Source organism: Syngnathus acus, chromosome 2 (genome assembly GCF_901709675.1).
Source record: "Syngnathus acus chromosome 2, fSynAcu1.2, whole genome shotgun sequence".
Taxonomy (NCBI): domain Eukaryota; kingdom Metazoa; phylum Chordata; class Actinopteri; order Syngnathiformes; family Syngnathidae; genus Syngnathus; species Syngnathus acus.
Window position 1 is genome coordinate 24,503,611 of NC_051088.1, and position 17,211 is coordinate 24,520,821.

The following is a 17,211-nucleotide window of genomic DNA, read 5'->3' on the forward strand; positions in this document are numbered from 1 at the left end:
TCTCAAGTCTTGCTTCTGTCTCATTTTTGTTCCTTTCTTTTCCCACTTGTCGATGTTGTTTCGGTCAAACTTGAAAAAAAACGTAGCTGCAGCAAAACTTGCTGCGGGTGTGATAAAGTCTACTGTGATGCTTTGTCGTGTGACAGTGATCTTTTATGACAGTGTTATCAAAAATCAGAAGTTAGGCGACATCAGACAACATTTTAGTGGGTGTATGTATGCTGTGATATGAGTTAGCGTTAGTATGATAAGCAGCAGCTAGCCACTCATTTTTTTTTTTCCAGAATTTTCAAACCTGACTCGGATCCATAAAAGTTGTCTCTCCAGTTACAAGTGTCCAACAGTAAAAAAGAAAGATAATGACCAGAATTAAAATCAAGTAGGTGCGGGAAGAACTTGACCTTAAATTTACCAAACACAAACTAGATTGATTAAAATGAGATTAGCTTCCATCTTGTTCCAAGGTTGTTCCATGCTTTCATTTGAAGTTGTATGAAGTTTTCAATAAGCAAAGAAAAATAAGGTACTCCGAAGTTTGATTGAAAGCATAATTAGTGTTTGCTTCATCCATCAATCATGTCTTTTTTTTTTTTTTTTTGCGCTTGTCCACAGGGCATATGTAGTTTAAAAAAAAAAGGCAATTTACTGTATTTATAAATAGTTCCCCAAATTACAAATGTCATCTTTGTGCTGATTTTTTTCAATTTTTGAACTTGTCTCTCAAATATTCGGCTTTGCATCAAAGGCAGCGCTCTCTCTCTCTTCTCTCTCTTCTCTCGTCTCCACTGCAAACATGATCCAAGCAGCGGCTGCCTTGAAGACACAGACAAGTAGCTACCTGATACCTGACACTAACTTGAGAGCACTCACCGTGGACTTGCTACCTGAGCTCCTCGCACCATTCACTAGCTTGCCACTCAATCACCGCCTGAGCCACTTCACCTCCTCACCCTTCGTCTACCCCAGAAAGCCTCCCTTGTCGTATTTCCTTTGTAATTTAAAATATCCCGATCGATTTGTTTGTGTCACTGTGTGTGGGGGGGGGGGGAATGCGAGACACTGCGTCAGGTGTGTTCTTTGGCTTTTCACGGGAAAGCCCTTGAAAGGCAACAAAAGGTTCCTCCCCACCTCCATCTTCTCTTCCTCTCAGCATCTCACAGTACAAAAGGGAAGGGAGGAATGAAAGAAAGGTGGCGGTGAGGTAAGGGGACAGAGTGGGGCGGGGGGGGGGGGGGACAATGGTGGGCCTCCAGAGATGTGATTAGTCATGGAGTTCAGTCAAGCCCTCCATCAGACGCCAAAGTGTTGAACTCGTCACCTCAGCTGGAGGCCTGTCAAGTTTGGCGATGTGAAACAGCAGAATTATTCTTTTTGGATTTGAATGACTTTCTTTTGGAACGCTCAAGTCATTTCTTCCATGACTCCAGTACAGCCGGCTGTCAACTTCTTATGTAAATGTCAGCGGCGGGCATCTACGCAATATGCCTTTCATCCCATTTGTGTGTTTCGCAATCTTTATTCAGTCCAGGCACATATTTGACATTTCAATGTAATGTTGAGCGGATGAGCAGGTTTATTAATTAGCGACCTACTGTCGTGAGAAACACAACTTGTAGTTTTTGGGATGGAAACAATAAGTTGAGTTGTAACAACTTCAAAATGTCAATTATTGGCGTTTATGACAGCAAACAAGTTGTTTTGATTTATCTTTAAGACAATACTAAGTCAAATGAGTTCCGTAAACTCTTATTTCTTTGTTAAAATTGAGAAAAAGCCAATTTCCAACTTCGCAATTTTCTTTTGCCGAACGTGCCAAATTTAAATGTGCCAACTTCATTGCCTTGAAATTTGGAGTTTACTACTCACTTTTTTTTTTTTTTTTTTCTACAGTCCATGACAAGTGTATTTAATTGTTGTCCATCCATGATTAATTCTATTTCCGTTTTCCTTCTGGATTGTTGAAAACCTTTTTGAAGGATTTGATTCCAACTAGCCGATACAATGCAAAGATGAAAGTACCTTAGCAATTAGCTGTACCCAGAAATGTTTGTTGTGTTGATTTTATTTTTTCTCCCCCCCCCCTGTAGTGACAGACAGCAATATTTTCCTTTTATAATCCGGTGAAAAAGTCTGCAAAACAACAAAGAGATTCTGCACTCTTGGATGCTCTTGGAGCGGCACCGCAGTCAAGTCCTGTGTAATTTGGCCTTGCTCTAGGTATGTATGTCATTCTTACTCTTTGTGTTGTTTGTGAATGCTCCAACTGTAATTCTGATGTATAACTCCTTGATTGAACCAGATTGAGTAGACTGATGAGCGGCTGCATCATCCGTGCACCATGCTCGTTCTTATCACAAAGTCCATGTGTGTTTGTGCACGCTTGGAAAGAACGTGTGCGCTGCTTTTGTTGCCAGACCCACTTTAGTGTGATGCTATCAGCCATGTCAGAATGGAGGAAGACAGATGAGGAATGTCTTGTCTCCTTACAATCCAAGCCATGCAGGACGCAGACGTGCTTCAAGGAAAAGCAACACAAAGGCTTCACATTAGCCACAGAAAATTCCAATCATCTGACTAATGCCCAGCAGCAGTTTTGCGACTCTGAACAAGAGACTGACAACATTCCCCTCATCACAATCAAATCGTACATCAACTTGGAAGCGGCTTGTTTGGGTTAGAATTAGATGACAATGTCGCCATCTTGTGGCAAAATACAGAAAAGCATCATTATCTGTCAAACGCACAGCGGAGATTGTTGTCAACGTACAAACCAAGCAGTCCAATAATAAGTCATGGGAAAAGAGCAGAAGAACATCAAATGGAGTTGTCACTTTCCAGCATTTAGCAGCTATCGTTTAAATCGGCTTGGCTCACACGGTGTTCTCATGTGTGATAAATACGGTATTTGTAAAATAGGTACATCGTATAATGTATCGACTGTTCATCGACAAATCGCTCATCACCGTTTGTGTTGTTAGCAATACTTCTGCAGCACCGAACAAGATGGCCAGAAGTCACGATCCTTTTCTAATCATAATAATAATAATAATTTGATATGATTATCGTTAATAATCATATAAAATCATTACTGTCATTTTTTATTTATAATAATATATGATTATGTTTCTATTATTATATGATTTATTATATAATTATATTATTTCATGTTAATAATGATATAAAATTATTATTATTAGTATAAGATTATTATTAAATATTAACTGAACTATTATTATTATTATAAAATAATGGAATTATTATTGTTAGTCGCAGTCGGAGAAGTCGAATGATGTAACTTTCCCATAGAAAAACGCTGGCTGGTCTCAAAGGTTGGCAAACACTGACCTAGTGTGTTCTCGCTCAATTTGATGTCACTTCCAAGCTGCGAGTGACCATCTTTTTCTTATCTTACTGTGAAAACCGATGATTTATGTGTTATTCCGATAAGGCGTGTGGGCCAGTGTAGTTTATGAGTGTTTATTGAGACCACAGATTATAGAGCTGCCTACTGATGCTCCCAAACAATCTTCCGTGGGAATGCAAAGTCCCGCCAGTTCCCAATCCCATTCCTTATCTCCAACTTTCCCGTATGAATTATGTCTGCTGACCTGCCGTACAACATCACGTCCGCCACTGCTCTTAAATTCTACACACCGCAAAGATCAGGCCACTTGAATCAATCATGACAATAAGATCTATTTTATTCCCTGTGGTTGTAGTTTGCTGTGGTCTATTTGGGGTTTGCGCCCATGAAACGAGACGAAGAACCGTGCGGCAAGAGAGCTGATGCTGACATTCAGCCGCCAACCTCAAGTTTTGCATACACCCCCTGATACAGTAAAAACTCCACAGCATGTCTCACACGCACGCGTGCATATTAGCGACCGCTTCTCCACAGGGGGCTCAATTTGCTCTTTTATCACTTTGCACACATGTAAACAAGCACACACAACATCAAATAACAATGTGTAAGCTCCCTGCTTTGTCTGGCTTTCTGGGGAATTCCCAGTGGGCTGCACACATACAGGTGATTTGCTTATGCTCACTAATCTAGGGGGTGTGAGTGTAACTGTTAACACGCTACACCTGGACACACACACACACACACACAGCCACTTGTGCTTGGACAACTCATGTTCATGTTGATAAGCCCGCCCGCTCGCTCGCAAGCCGTACAGGTGCCTCGACACCTGACACACCAATGGTCAACAAAATATAATATGAGTCCATTTCACCTGGCAAACAGAGGCCGTTCACCTCCAAGGGTCGCAAATGTTGGATGAACTGATCAAATTGCATGCTCGGCGACATGAGAAATATGTAAAAATAATTATTTTTGTTGGCATATTTTTTTATTATTATTTTTTGTTTATTAATTTAGATTACTACAATAATGAATACCTTAATTTCTGGGAGTTTGTTTTGTTGGTTTGGTTTGTTTTCGGGAAAAAAAAAAAAAACAAGAATGCAACATCTATTTTTCTTTGTGTATTTCAGGCAACAAAAGGTCCAATAACCTTTGGCTTTATCTCCTTCTTTCAAACTTCCAGGTGCAATCTGAACTATTGAAGCTCTAACCGTCATTCAATTCACTTTAACACCCAGGGTTTCCCCACACGGTATTTTTTGAAGCTTTTCCAGACGATCAGTAATACCCTTTACCTTCTATAAACTTCTATAAACATATTGGAAAGTTAGTGATGTCATTCATTGCTTGGGAATAGCCTGGGTATAAAAAGCACTGCGTAAATATCAGCTGCCCATCCCAATTCACTTGATATTGTCTATCATTAGTCAGTTTGGTTCCATTATTTTCACAGCTCTGAGTAACTATCAATTAGTATTTCGATTATTTACTTGTGTGGTTGGAGAGCCTGGGGATGCTATATTAAAAAATTGGTTTCATTCCAATGTGGGCAAGAAGCGGGAAATACCCTGGACTGTTCATTTGTCACGTCAAGACATGAAGCATCACGTTGACCTGTCGACAGTGATGCTAACATGCGACATTACTGGGATCAATATTGGGCCCACTAGTTTTTAAAAAAAAAAAAACACCTTTAAGAATAGCCATCTTATTTAATGAATTTAAATAATTTTATTATAATACTATTCTATGTATCTTTACCAACATAATACTAATTGTTCATTATTTTGACAGAATGGTTTTAATTTAATTGACATATTATTAAAGAGCCACTGGATTCAGTGGCGTGGGTTTATACACAAAATGTTGAAAATAAGACACCATTTGACCTCAGTGTGAATTTATTGAAATTTAATTAGTGGACCCCGCCCCAAATCCACCACTGCCGCCCCTAGTGTGTGCACCTTTGTCCAAATGTGATTGGCCAGTGGGGTGAAGTGAAGGAGGATCTAAGGCTATAAGATAGGTGCTGCTCAGGTGGCGCATCAAACAGGTGGCTTTTTTTTTTTTATGCTTGAGGAAAACACATCAGAGGAGGACATTTCAAAAGGTATGATTTCCTGATGCGATATCACTGTTGAGCCATCACAAAATCCATGGAGCAGTTTTCGCTTCCCTTTTCCTCTTCCCAGACACACCTTGAATTTAGTCGGCTGTAATAGATGGGTTATTTTTTTTTAATGTGTGAATTTGGCAAGTTATGATACGACGAGGAGAAAAAAAAAAAGTTCTCCGTTGTGATGATCTCATTGACTGTACAGTAACTGACTCGCATGTGCGTATTAAGAGTGTCAGTTACAAATACAGTTATCTTCATGTTACCTGGTCGGTGCGGCGATACGTAAACGCGGATTTGATAGTCAAATTAAAATCAACATGGCAGCCACTAAGCAAACAAAACTTTGAACCAGGTTGATGAGATGCACGCTCAATGCATGTGGACTGAGGTGAGAAAAATATGTGTGTGTGTGTGTTGGGGGTATTGTCAAGTAAAAGTACAACTCCTTAATTAAGTACAACAAATATTTTTCTTTTTCATTTCATCGCGAGGAACAATCAGGGAAAATATCTCCCTCATAAACTTTCCTAGACCTGGTAGTTGGAGAAAAAAGCAAGCTGGCTCAAACTCAGTAACAAAGTATTTGTTGACTTTATTTTATTTTACAGTACTTTACTGCATGTAGCTGGTGTAGTACAGTCATTAAAGTTGCTCCACACTGCCTTCAAATTGAAGTTGAAATTGAATATTAAGGATGCACAATGCATAGGAACGAATATGGCTGCCAGAAAGCGCCTTGAAAAACATCACCTCTGGTTCTTTTTTTTTTTTTGACAGATGGCTTACGTGACTGAGCTCAGGCTCGGTGGGGCTCGGGGTTCCTGGATCGGAGCCACGCCCTCATCCTGCCCGGAGGTGGACCTGGAGGTCATCGAGGAGTATCTTCAGGAGCATTCGCTGGAGGTCCAGCCTTCCTGCACGCATGCTTCGCCTCTGAGCAATGTGGTGCAGTACGTGCATTCTCACCACAGCGCCAGGATCATCGGTGAGTGAGAAAGCAAGCAAAGTGTCGGTGGAGCTTCATGGTCTTGCCTCTCCGCAGAGAATAACTGGTCAGGCCAGCATGCCTATGAGTGGCACTGCGGTGCTCCCAATAAGGAATACGAGGAGCAAGCACCACCTCCGGCCTGGCCCTGTCCGCATCAGAACCAATGGGTGAGGTCTTTTCACAACTTTAAAGTAAAGTGAATTCTGCCAAATATCTCCTGATGAAGGAAAAGCAACCAGTGACTTATGATTGTCCACATTTGCTCTAGGATCACGTGGCATATTCAGAGAAACCGATCGTTTGTATGGATTCAGACTCTCAGTCCAGTTGCTCCCAGTACCACGAATATCACGATGCGCCTTCTCCGACTTCCGATAGCGGAGGCAGACCCAACAAAGATCCTTTACATCTTGCTCCACTCTCAGGTACAAATGATCCCATTGTGTCAATCTATGCCCCGCCCCCTTTTTCATAAGAAGCTTTGATTGATTCAAACTTGGGATTTAATAGCATCCTCTTCCTCTTTGACAGGAAAGAGGAAGGAGCGCTTGTTCCAGTTCCTGTTTGAGATGCTGCAAACGCCGTCGATGCGAAGCTGCATCTGGTGGGTCCAGTCCTCTTCGGGTACATTTCAGTTCTCTTCCCAAAATAAAGAGAGGCTGGCAGAGATATGGGGCCGCCGAAAAGGGAACCGCAAGACAATGACGTACCAGAAAATGGCACGGGCGTTGAGGAATTATGCCCGCACGGGCGAGATCCAAAAAGTCAAGCGGAAACTCACATATCGCTTTGATGAGAAGACGCTGAGAGGCCTCCAAGGAGATGCCGATATGGTGTGAAGGGAAAAGTCGACAAGATACAAATACTGAGTATTTGAGAGGCAGAGAAAAGGAAAACACAGTAAAACATAATCTGATAGATTGTTGCAAGATATCTACTTTATAAGTAGGACCTCTTAATCACCTAATACACGTTTTGGTTGTTGTGGTTCTGTAATACAGATGTCCAAAAAAAATCATTTATTTGTGCGTGTTGTCTTTTTATGACATTAAATATTTTTGGAATTGCTTGTACGTGTTTTGATTTGTGCAGATGTTTACACTCAACAGCCACATGATTCTAAACTTGGGCACGATTTAATCAATCTGGTCTAATCTGCATTTCAAAACAAAATCAGACTAGTCAATTCGCAATGTATCTATGCTTGATTTATATCCATTAATTTGTGAAAGGTTACTGGTGTTATTCGCTTTAATTACATTAAGAAAATTATGAAAGTGTTTCAAACTCAAGGTTCTTAAAAAATCGACAAAAGAAATACACTCAACAGTTTTATCTTGGACCCCACGGGACCTCCGCAGCTTCCCCGCCAGAGGGCGCCCAAGACTTCAGTGGACAATCGCCAGCCACCACAGACACATCCACATCACATAGATACCTTTACCGTACGTTGATGTCGCCGCCATATTGGATGTGGAAAAGTGAAGCGGTCGATGACGCCGCCCGCCGCACTTGTTAGCAGCTTTCCCCTCCAAGCCAGATATCACAAGGTTCACATTCCTCAGGTAAAACCGAATAATGACTTGGAATTGTGTTCAGCGGCATTTTGGTAATTGAATGTGCTGACTTTGTGGCAAACATTCCGAGGCTCTGATGAAACTGACTTTCCTGTTTCATTTTGTAACAAGTCTGATTGTTTTTGGTTGTTTACCTAAATGTTCGTATACTTTGCAGGTTCCCCTAACAAAAGAAAGGGCTGTGTGAAAGAGCTGACAGAAGGTAAGTCTTTTTCTCCTCTCCAAATATTGCTGTCATTATTTGTAGTCTCATCGATAAATCACTGAATCTCAAAAAGTTTACTGAAGATCAGTTAAATGAAAATGTTGGCGCTATTTAGCGCTATTTATTTAGCAAGCCCACATTTCACAGCTACATTGTTTCACGGATTGAATATTGACAATTAATTATAATAATTTTTCCTGGAGCCTATTCCCAAAAATATTAGGAGATTTGTGTGAGTGAGATGCATTGCTGCACTTTGTAGCTTTGTGCTATAAGTGTATTGCGTTTACTTAAATTAATCCGAAAGTACCATTTAATGATGATGTATATGTATGCAAATACCGCATATCCACACTAACAGAGAAGCAAGGTAGGTTGAAAGCAAGGTAGGTTGACTCATTTGAAACAACTTTATTGTCATTTCTATACAAACTGAATTCTAGTCACTTAATACTTACAACGATACACTGAATCATACATAGTGCAATACTGGATTACATGTAATCCAGTGTCATCTGCTATGCGGAGAGAGATCAACCAGTGTGTCTTTGGAAATGATCCAATTTCACTACATTGGTCTGAAAATTATTTTTTATTTACAACGAATAAAGTACCGGCATCTTTTTTGCTAGTAAGTAGTGTCATGCAGAACTATTGAGTGCTCGGCCACTAGAGGGCCTGTGTTCCACATGTTGCTATTAGTACAACAAAAATAATAGCTTGGTGTTAAACAACAGTCACAGATTTCACATCAAGTAACTTTGTTGGTTTAGTAAATTGAGACAAAATATTAAGCGTCTTTGGGTGTTTGAAAAGCGCTATACAAATTTAATGAATTATTATTATTAACATCTGTGAAATGTGCGGCCCAGGTCAGGAAACAGTGGTGTCGGTCGTCAGCTTGTGAGCTTCTCAAGGAAGGCAATAGACTGTATAGTTATCACCTGAGAAGGGTGTCGAGCCACCCACCAAACTATACAACCTACTACCTCACCCTGACAAAGCCCAGTTCAAACACACATCCACCTGGCAAGTCATCTAATACACCACTCGGGAGCAAACACAGAAATGGTCACAACGCTCGATGTTTGCATTTGGTCCGATCGGACGGTGCAGTTGTCACCTGGGCGAGTAAACTGTCTCTTGGGAAAGACAGTAGATTGTATAGTTATCTCGAAAAAGAGGCGACCTAACCCTCACAACTATTCAATCTACTACCTCAGGCCCAAGGGCAGCATTCACGTTGCCTTGCACGCTGGCGCCGTCAAGGTCGCACTCCTGTGATGCTAGAAGGGAAACACACGGGAGAGTTATTTTCGCTTAAATGCATTCAGGTCAGAACATGTCTTCTTTCCAAATGACCAATGGGAATAAGAGCGAGAAAAAGGAGGCAAAATGACGACTTGGAGTTAAGTGCTGAGAAGTATTGAGAGATTCAATTGAAAGACAGAAATGCACAGAAGGAGAATTTGGAAGGCAAACAAAAGTACACACTCACTGGCTTCCGGAGACTGGAGCATGTGATCGAAAGAGAAAGAAAGAAAGAAAGAAAGAAAGAAAGAAAGAAAGAAAGAAAGAAAGAGGAGGGGAAAAAAAGAAACGCTTCGATGCCAGGAGCTGAGTTTCGTTTAGCCAAAAACTGAACTCATTCCAGCGTGCTATCGCTGTCCTGCTTCTCAAATAAAGGTACACGCACACACACACGCACCGCCGCGCTTGTAAACATGGCCGCCGCCGCCAGCTGCCTCGGATTGGATACAGGACAGGGCTGCGATTCTGCCCTCCCAAACAAAACAAGGAAATACAAAATGGCGACATGCGGACCGGCCATTTTAAGGTCTCCTATCAAACGTTTTGTTTTTGTTTTCTTTATTGCATTGTGGCTTCCCCTCCCCGATGCTGACGGAGACTCAAACTTGTGCCAAGCGGCGACACCAAGCCGACTCATTCAGACGACACAACGTAATGTGGCGGGGCGGTGTTAATGAGTATTTTAACAAATGTCTGGCAGGTATACGACTCACATAAATGAGTATGCAGGTCCAGCTCAGCCCATCATTAACTCCCGTATCCTCTTTTAGTCTGATTTGCGGGCCAAAAGCCGGCATCGGGCGGGTGTGTGCTTGGCATGATGCCCATCTCTGCACTAGTGCCAAGCTATGTTTAGCCAGAAAGAAAACAGAGTGGACTGTCTAATATTGAAATGGCACAGTGACAGGAGCAAATATAGGTCACATGGCTGAATGCTCCGCTTCTGGGTCATCTGCATGTGGCCATCACAGCCCACAAACAACTAAGTCAATATCACTAAAAGCTGCCTGCGAGACTTGGCCTATTTCACTGCCGGAACATTTACATTTCACTTTAATCTTCATATAGTATATTATATTAAGGAGATGTTCTGCTGTTGGAAATGCACATCATTTATTTGACCTCACTTGATAAAATCCCTGCAAACATTAAAATACTCACTTAGCAACATGTTAGCAAGATGGACAATTATGCTTGATAACATCCAGCTTGACGCACAATTTTACAAAAATGATCAAATGCTTCTCCTAATGTCCCAGACTCACAGTGACAGGGTGAACAACAATTTCAAATATGATGACGAAAATAGAATGATACATGATTAAATTGATATATCAAATACTTTGTTGCAGATAATAAAATGATGTAAAAATATTTTGTCATCTAACCATATTATAGTGCCATATAATAATAATAATAATAATAATAATAATGTCATTAACATAGCATCCAATGAGAAAAATGGCAAAAAAAAGGGGAAATGCTGGTAATGTTTGTCCGCTGATAATAAAACCGAAATTTCCTTATTATTCATTCTGCTACAGTTTCATAATGACTGAGGACACCAAAGGCACTTCATAGTGATATTGACCCAACTTCAAACTGTTTTGAAGCAAAAGTCCATCAATCTAGTCATTTGAGGTCTTCTGAGTGTAACATTGACTTGTCACGCATTTTCAGTAACATGGGAATGAGTGCATGTTCTCGTAAATCCAGCTTGGCAAGCTTTGAGATGACAGCTTGTGGACAGTTGAAAAAAAAAAAACAATAACTCCGCCAATCAGCTCAGCATTCTTTGATAAGATTGAAGTGACAATGACAGTTTATATGTCATTTAGAATGACTCGAGGTCTATGCTTCCAACTGTGTAGTCATTTAAATTATTCGGCATAACAAGATCTATAGATCATGAGTTTGGTGAGAGAGCCCTGACCTCATCCACCTTCATGCATGAAGCCACAATCTGGTGCCTGGTTCACCACCTCAGATCATTGAAGAACCAATACGGTGTCGTAAACATGCCAACATCAAATACAAGAAGATGACGAAAGTCAATGAATCAAACAATTGTTTTCACTTCTGGGTGTGTCGCATTTACTGGAAGTCAAACACGAAAATTCGTAAATCAGCTTGGAGTCATTGCCCAAAGGACGTCGAGTCAAGGAAATACCAATCAAGTCTCCCCAGTCATGAAGAATGCTTGGCACAAATACAAAGCGGTCACCAGACGACTGCAAAAGAATGCGTCTCTGTCACTCTTTGCGTCTCGCAGTTTCTCGCCAAGTCTGTGTGCCTGGCAGAATTTCAATGACGGGCCAAAGGAGGCGGCCGGTCGGACTTGGCAGAGCCACATGATTGGGTGAATGAAGAATTCCCACAATTAAGATCACCCCAAAAAAAAAAATAGGATTCATCTTGTCAGAGTCACTCAACGTATTCTGCTTCCTCTCAATCTTTTCCGTTTGCTGGTAGCAAGCTCCCTTAATGCCCGCGCGGCACTTCGTGTTTTTTAGCTCCTCATTAGCCAGTGTCCAACACAAAAGAATTCAAGTGCACACAAATGCAAGCCCACGGTCCACCCCAAGCGTCAGTTGAGCTGATCCTGTTTTTACTCCATGCTAATTGAATGGAAATCCCGTTTAAAGCGTGCATTGTGTTCTTATCGCACTGTTCCACCGTCTTTCCAAACATAGATATATATCCGGTTGGTATTCCTAAAGGCTCCTTTAGCGTAAGTTTGATTGGGGTTGGAACGACCGTCAACGACATTGACCGTTAATCGCGGATTTGCGTCATCTCGTTTTCCGACTGGCCAGTTTTTAGAGGAGAGATGGACTTATATTGCACGTGCCGCATGGTCATAATCAATGAAATGTCGACTCAGCAACTTGTGTTAATTGTTGAGATCGATTTCCAAAATGATATGTTGAAGTTGTTCCAACTTTTAACCCATGAGTATTTTTAAAGTGTGGATGAAAATAGCAGATAGCCTCGCTAGATTCGGCTATTCCGACCACTGCTAATCTTAAAATATGAATTTAATATTCTGGTGGTTTGGAACCGGCGCAAGTTCTTCATTGCCAAAATGTGACCTAATCAAACATTTACATTTGAAAAAAAATTTAAACCGATTATTATATATCGCAAATAACAACAAAAACAACAAACGTGATGTTTCTCACGGAGCACATTCAGGTCAGGGTTTGTGCTCACAAATATGCAATTTGATACAAAGATCTGGCACGATTTGTCAGAAACAGCTGCAGCTTCCTGTGTGGCACCAGAAACTTCCCGTCGCCTCGCTGCAAACAGCGACAGGTCGGCCAAGATATGGGCCAATAAGCTTCGAGCAGGAAGTCAGCCCACTTGCCTCAAGGAGAAACATCATGACGAAACGCACACAAAGTTCATCTGAGGATATGCGGGGAGGCGGGGAGAGAGAGCTGTGCCGCTCCCATCTCTCTTCCTATCTCAGGCCCCCGCGTTGTCTCTCCTTTTCCTCTATCTTTCTCTCATCACTCTCACGCGATAAAATGACCGCCTGATAAATGGATTCATTTGCATCCCAATGCCCACGACCCAACATGTCGGGCTGATGTGAGACAATCGGAGCAAATAGGCCGAGCGAGCTAGCAAGCTAGCGTGGCGCCTGCCCATTATCAGCCGCCCTTCAACACGTGGCATCGCTCGCGGCGCCATCTTAGAACCAAATGTCACCGAGATATGACCCAAAGTCTCAGAAATGCGCATTATGAAAACTTGCTGTTCAATATTGGCCCTTTTGCTCATCTACACTTTCCTTCTTCTGCCTTCCAGCATGATGCAAATCGTCAACACGAGGACGTTAAGACAAACATTCCATTTGCTCTTTTCAAAAGACTTGTCACGCGGCTCGATTGCACAAAGCAGAAGCGTGGGGGGGAAGAAAATGCAAATATTGCAATGAGCAGAATGAGAAACGCTGTGTTACTTATCACGCCAGCTCTCACTGATAAGAGAGCCAACAAGCACCTCTGTCGTTTTTACGTTCGAGGTAAACTGGACCTTAAAGCGACGAGAATCTCCACGCTTTCAAAAGTTAACCGAGAGGACCCCTTACTTGCGCCCGCCATTAGACGGCGTGACACCTGTTCCCTGCGGAAAACCACGGAAAAATCGGTCCGAGAGCACAGAGGGAGGGGAAGACCGGCGTGAGAGAGGAGAGCCGAGGGAGTTGCGAAGGGACTGCGGGGAGTCCCGGAGTCCCTCTGAGCACCACAAAAGTTTCTCCTGCTTTGCCCATGGAGCCAAAATGGCGCCGTGCGGCGTGGCAGCCGACGGCGAACCAAGCGTTTACAAGCCCGAGGACGCGGGAAGTAGGAGAGCGACGTGACGGGGCAGGGAAATAGACGGCGAAAGGTGTTTCAAAAGGAAAAAATACCTGCAGCCTGTACGTGAGCGGCGGCCTGGGCCCGAGGACCGGAGGAGAAGAGGGCCATGATGGAGGGAAGAAGGGAAGAGAGAGGAGTAGAGCACACCCTCTGAGAGCGACACCCCTTTTTTTTCCCACAATCCCCTCCTACTGCCGTGAGTGCGTCTGTTCGCGCACGGGGTGACACACAGCGCATCCGAAAATGAGCACCGGCGTACTCCGAAGCCTCGGCGGCGAAGGAAACGGCCGCGCGACGGACGCGAGTTGTAAACCTCGGCGGGATCCATTTGCCAGCCTTTGGCTCGCCCTCTGCTTCGGCCTGCTCTGTTTTTTGCCTCCGCCTGCCTGCCTGCCTGCCTGCCTGCCTGCCTGCCTGCCCACTTTGGCACCGCTGACAAGAGGGAAAGAGAGTGAAGGGAGGGTGGCTGCACACACACACACAGAGAAAGAGGAAGGGAGGGACATGCTGTCTGTCGCGAGAGAGGGCGAACGCAGAGGAGGAGTCGGCGAGGGGAAGCGTGGAAAGAAAGAGCCTTCCAGTCACAAGTCACATGAATTGTCGTGAGCGGACGCGGTGACACAAACGTAGCAACTGGGCCGCATCGGCAGCGCCGCGCCACGCCGCTCGCCTCCTTCCAACGCCCCGCGGCGACCGGCAGATGGCGCGAGAAACCAGCCGGCGGGCGGGCGCCATATTGCTCGCCCTCGCCATGTTTGCTAACTGCAAGATGCGTATGCTGCTCTGTGCGGGAAACAACAAACAGATGGACGTTCGCGCTCATCCCTTCTTATTCACGACAGACAGATATTTGAAAGAAATGCCCAATTTCAGTCCCTGCCTGCCGACGACTTCAAGTGACCAATCACGGGCCACGAGGCGCACCACCCGACCAATGTGAGCTCACGGCGGAGCTGACATCATTTCAAAAAAAATCTCGAAAACTCTTTTTGTCTGTCCTCCCACTTACTCTTTTTTCACATGCACCTGATGAAGGCACTTGATTAGAAGGACAGCACTACAACCCCCCCCCCCACCCAAGCCCTCCACCGCTTCTTCGAAACACTCACCCAGGAGATAACAGAAAAAAAGTGGTCCAGTTTGTCAGCTTTAACTCCACTTGAGTCTTTTCTTGCAGATCAGGACACACAAACACACACACACACACACACACACACAGCTGTGCTGTACTGTACTCCAACACAATCCAGTTGTTCCATGGAGGCTCACATTCAGCCGAGCGCTCGGACAGCCCCTCCGACCTGACGTCACGTCTCCTTTGTTGTTTATGAATTTATTTCTCTCCTCAGCTGAACTCTCTGAACCCAAAGTACCCACCCAGCGGCTCCTCCCCTCCCCTCCTGTCCGCCAGTCCTACAATTACTCTCTGCCAAAGAAGGCAGGGCGCATACAGTATGGCGGGAACAAGGCAGAAGTGCAAAGGCCGAAAGGCGGGAGAAGAGACTCCTATGTGCCTTTTTTTTTTTTTAATCCCTCTTTTCTTTCTTGACAAGCGCCTCGCGTCTCTTCCTGCTGGCTTTGTAAAAGTTTCAGCTGCATGGCGAGCCGGCCTCTTTTGGCACTTGTCCAACTTGTGACTCTTCTGTCCCTCTGCAAGAAAAGAGAAGGCGAGCGGGCCGACCAGGGAGGACAGCTAAAGTGACAGCTGGACTGGTTTTAAGACTTGCTCTCGGAAGACAGTCAGCGTTGACATTTCATACATGTGCAAATGTCAACTCAACAACAATGAGGCGTTGTGTGTTGGCTTACATGTGAAAGAAAGGACTCGATTTCCTTTTGTAAAAATAAATGTACCCTTCGCGGTTCACAACTGTAAATGAATTTTATTTGCCATAAAAATGCCATTTTGAGAAAGAAAACAACACTGCTGGTAATAATAGATTTGGCGTCATAATAACCCAACAGTGAACATGATTGACTCTAATTTAATCCTGTAACAAAAGTCTTTTTCCTCACCATTGATTCATGACAGATTTGAGTGGAAAATTACAGTGACGTACAAAGTCACGTTTGACACTAAAAAAATAATGTAACGAATTTCTCAAAAAAGGGAAAATCGAACCTTTCTGAAAACCTGATCTCCATGAATGCCTTTAGACCGACATATTCATAACATCTCTTAGGTCATTATAAACTAAAACAATTGTGATTTTTTTTTTCCGTCTTACTTTTATTAAACTTGACGTATGTATTACTTCTCTTCTGGACCTTGTAAAACAAAATGAAATGATTTCAAACCATCTGCTGGGACTAGTTTATTAGTGCCGGTATTATCTGGGGGATACTGCCCTCTTGTGGTCAAATGAAAGTGCAACAACTCGAGAGGATGTCAGCAGCTTGACCTCTGATCTTGACTGGCCTTTCTTCAACAGTCTTGTTATGCTCCTTTGGTTATTTTACTAATTCTTGAATTCCATCTGCTAAAAACACAAATTGAGGCTTAGCCAGCTGTGCTTTTAATACGATTTGGCTTGCACTGATCTGATTTCTGGGCATGAAAACAGGCCAAAGTGGAGCTATGAACTCCGGCAGGACCAATTAAGACTCCGGATCGGATGTCAGTCAGGCTTTAATCCGCTTCATTGAGCTTATTACAAATAAGAATAAGCTTGCACATTTTAAGACTCTGCGTGAGTTTGCCAGCAGGCTTTTACGCTTTTGTTTGCACTTTTGCTCATATGCGCACCCTGCTAGAACCGGCTATGTGATGTAAATCATTAAACGAGGCTGACGAAGGCTTATTTGTCTGGTCACGGAACAATGCAAAATGTTATAGCCAAGCGAATGAAAAGCATTGGCGTCACGTGGTAAAACTCTTTAAGCAATAGTGATTTGAACACAAACGGTGAAGCAACATGTATAGACAGACCTGGGACCAATACTCACAGGCATATATTCTTTATCCTCTGCGAAGAATGACTAACATTCCTGTCTTACAGAGGACTGCCCCCAAGAGGTGTGTCATTATTCATGTTTATTTCATCTATCCATCAATACGGACAACCGTTTGTGGGACCTGATTGTCTGCACCTCAGTCAAGTCATTGTTCAAAAATAAAAGTACATTGCGAAATGAGCGCGAGTGCAGGTTTAAATGAAAACAAATGCGAATAAATCTGATATTTGCAAGGGATTTTGTGACGCGATGGGAGGAGTTTGTACTGCCAGGGCCAGCCAAAGTTTCGCCTTTGCGCGTGTTTGGTACGCCACGCCAC

The 17,211-nt window shown here is 43.1% G+C and overlaps 1 protein-coding gene across 2 annotated transcripts; it reads left to right on the plus strand.

Moving 5' to 3' along the window:
- Positions 1 to 2,091: 2,091 nt before the first annotated feature.
- On the plus strand, positions 2,092 to 7,622 carry LOC119119466 (transcription factor PU.1). Of its 2 annotated transcripts, none has more exons than XM_037245839.1 (5): positions 2,092 to 2,217; positions 6,264 to 6,471; positions 6,529 to 6,641; positions 6,743 to 6,899; positions 7,006 to 7,622. In XM_037245839.1, the coding sequence occupies exons 2-5, from the start codon at positions 6,264 to 6,266 to the stop codon at positions 7,311 to 7,313; spliced, it is 786 nt and encodes a 261-aa protein (XP_037101734.1). In that variant the 5' UTR covers positions 2,092 to 2,217; the 3' UTR covers positions 7,314 to 7,622. The 2 variants fall into 2 exon arrangements, with proteins under 2 accessions (XP_037101734.1, XP_037101735.1); XM_037245840.1 differs by lacking the exon at positions 2,092 to 2,217 and adding an exon at positions 5,377 to 5,477.
- Positions 7,623 to 17,211: the final 9,589 nt, after the last annotated feature.

Coding starts and splice junctions, on each gene's coding strand:
- LOC119119466 (XM_037245839.1), top strand. CDS start 6,264: ATGGCTTACGTGACTGAGCTCAGGCTCGGTGGGGCTCGGGGTTCCTGG. Junction 6,472..6,528: donor CCACAGCGCCAGGATCATCG/GTGAGTGAGAAA, acceptor GCCTCTCCGCAG/AGAATAACTGGTCAGGCCAG. Junction 6,900..7,005: donor ACATCTTGCTCCACTCTCAG/GTACAAATGATC, acceptor CCTCTTTGACAG/GAAAGAGGAAGGAGCGCTTG.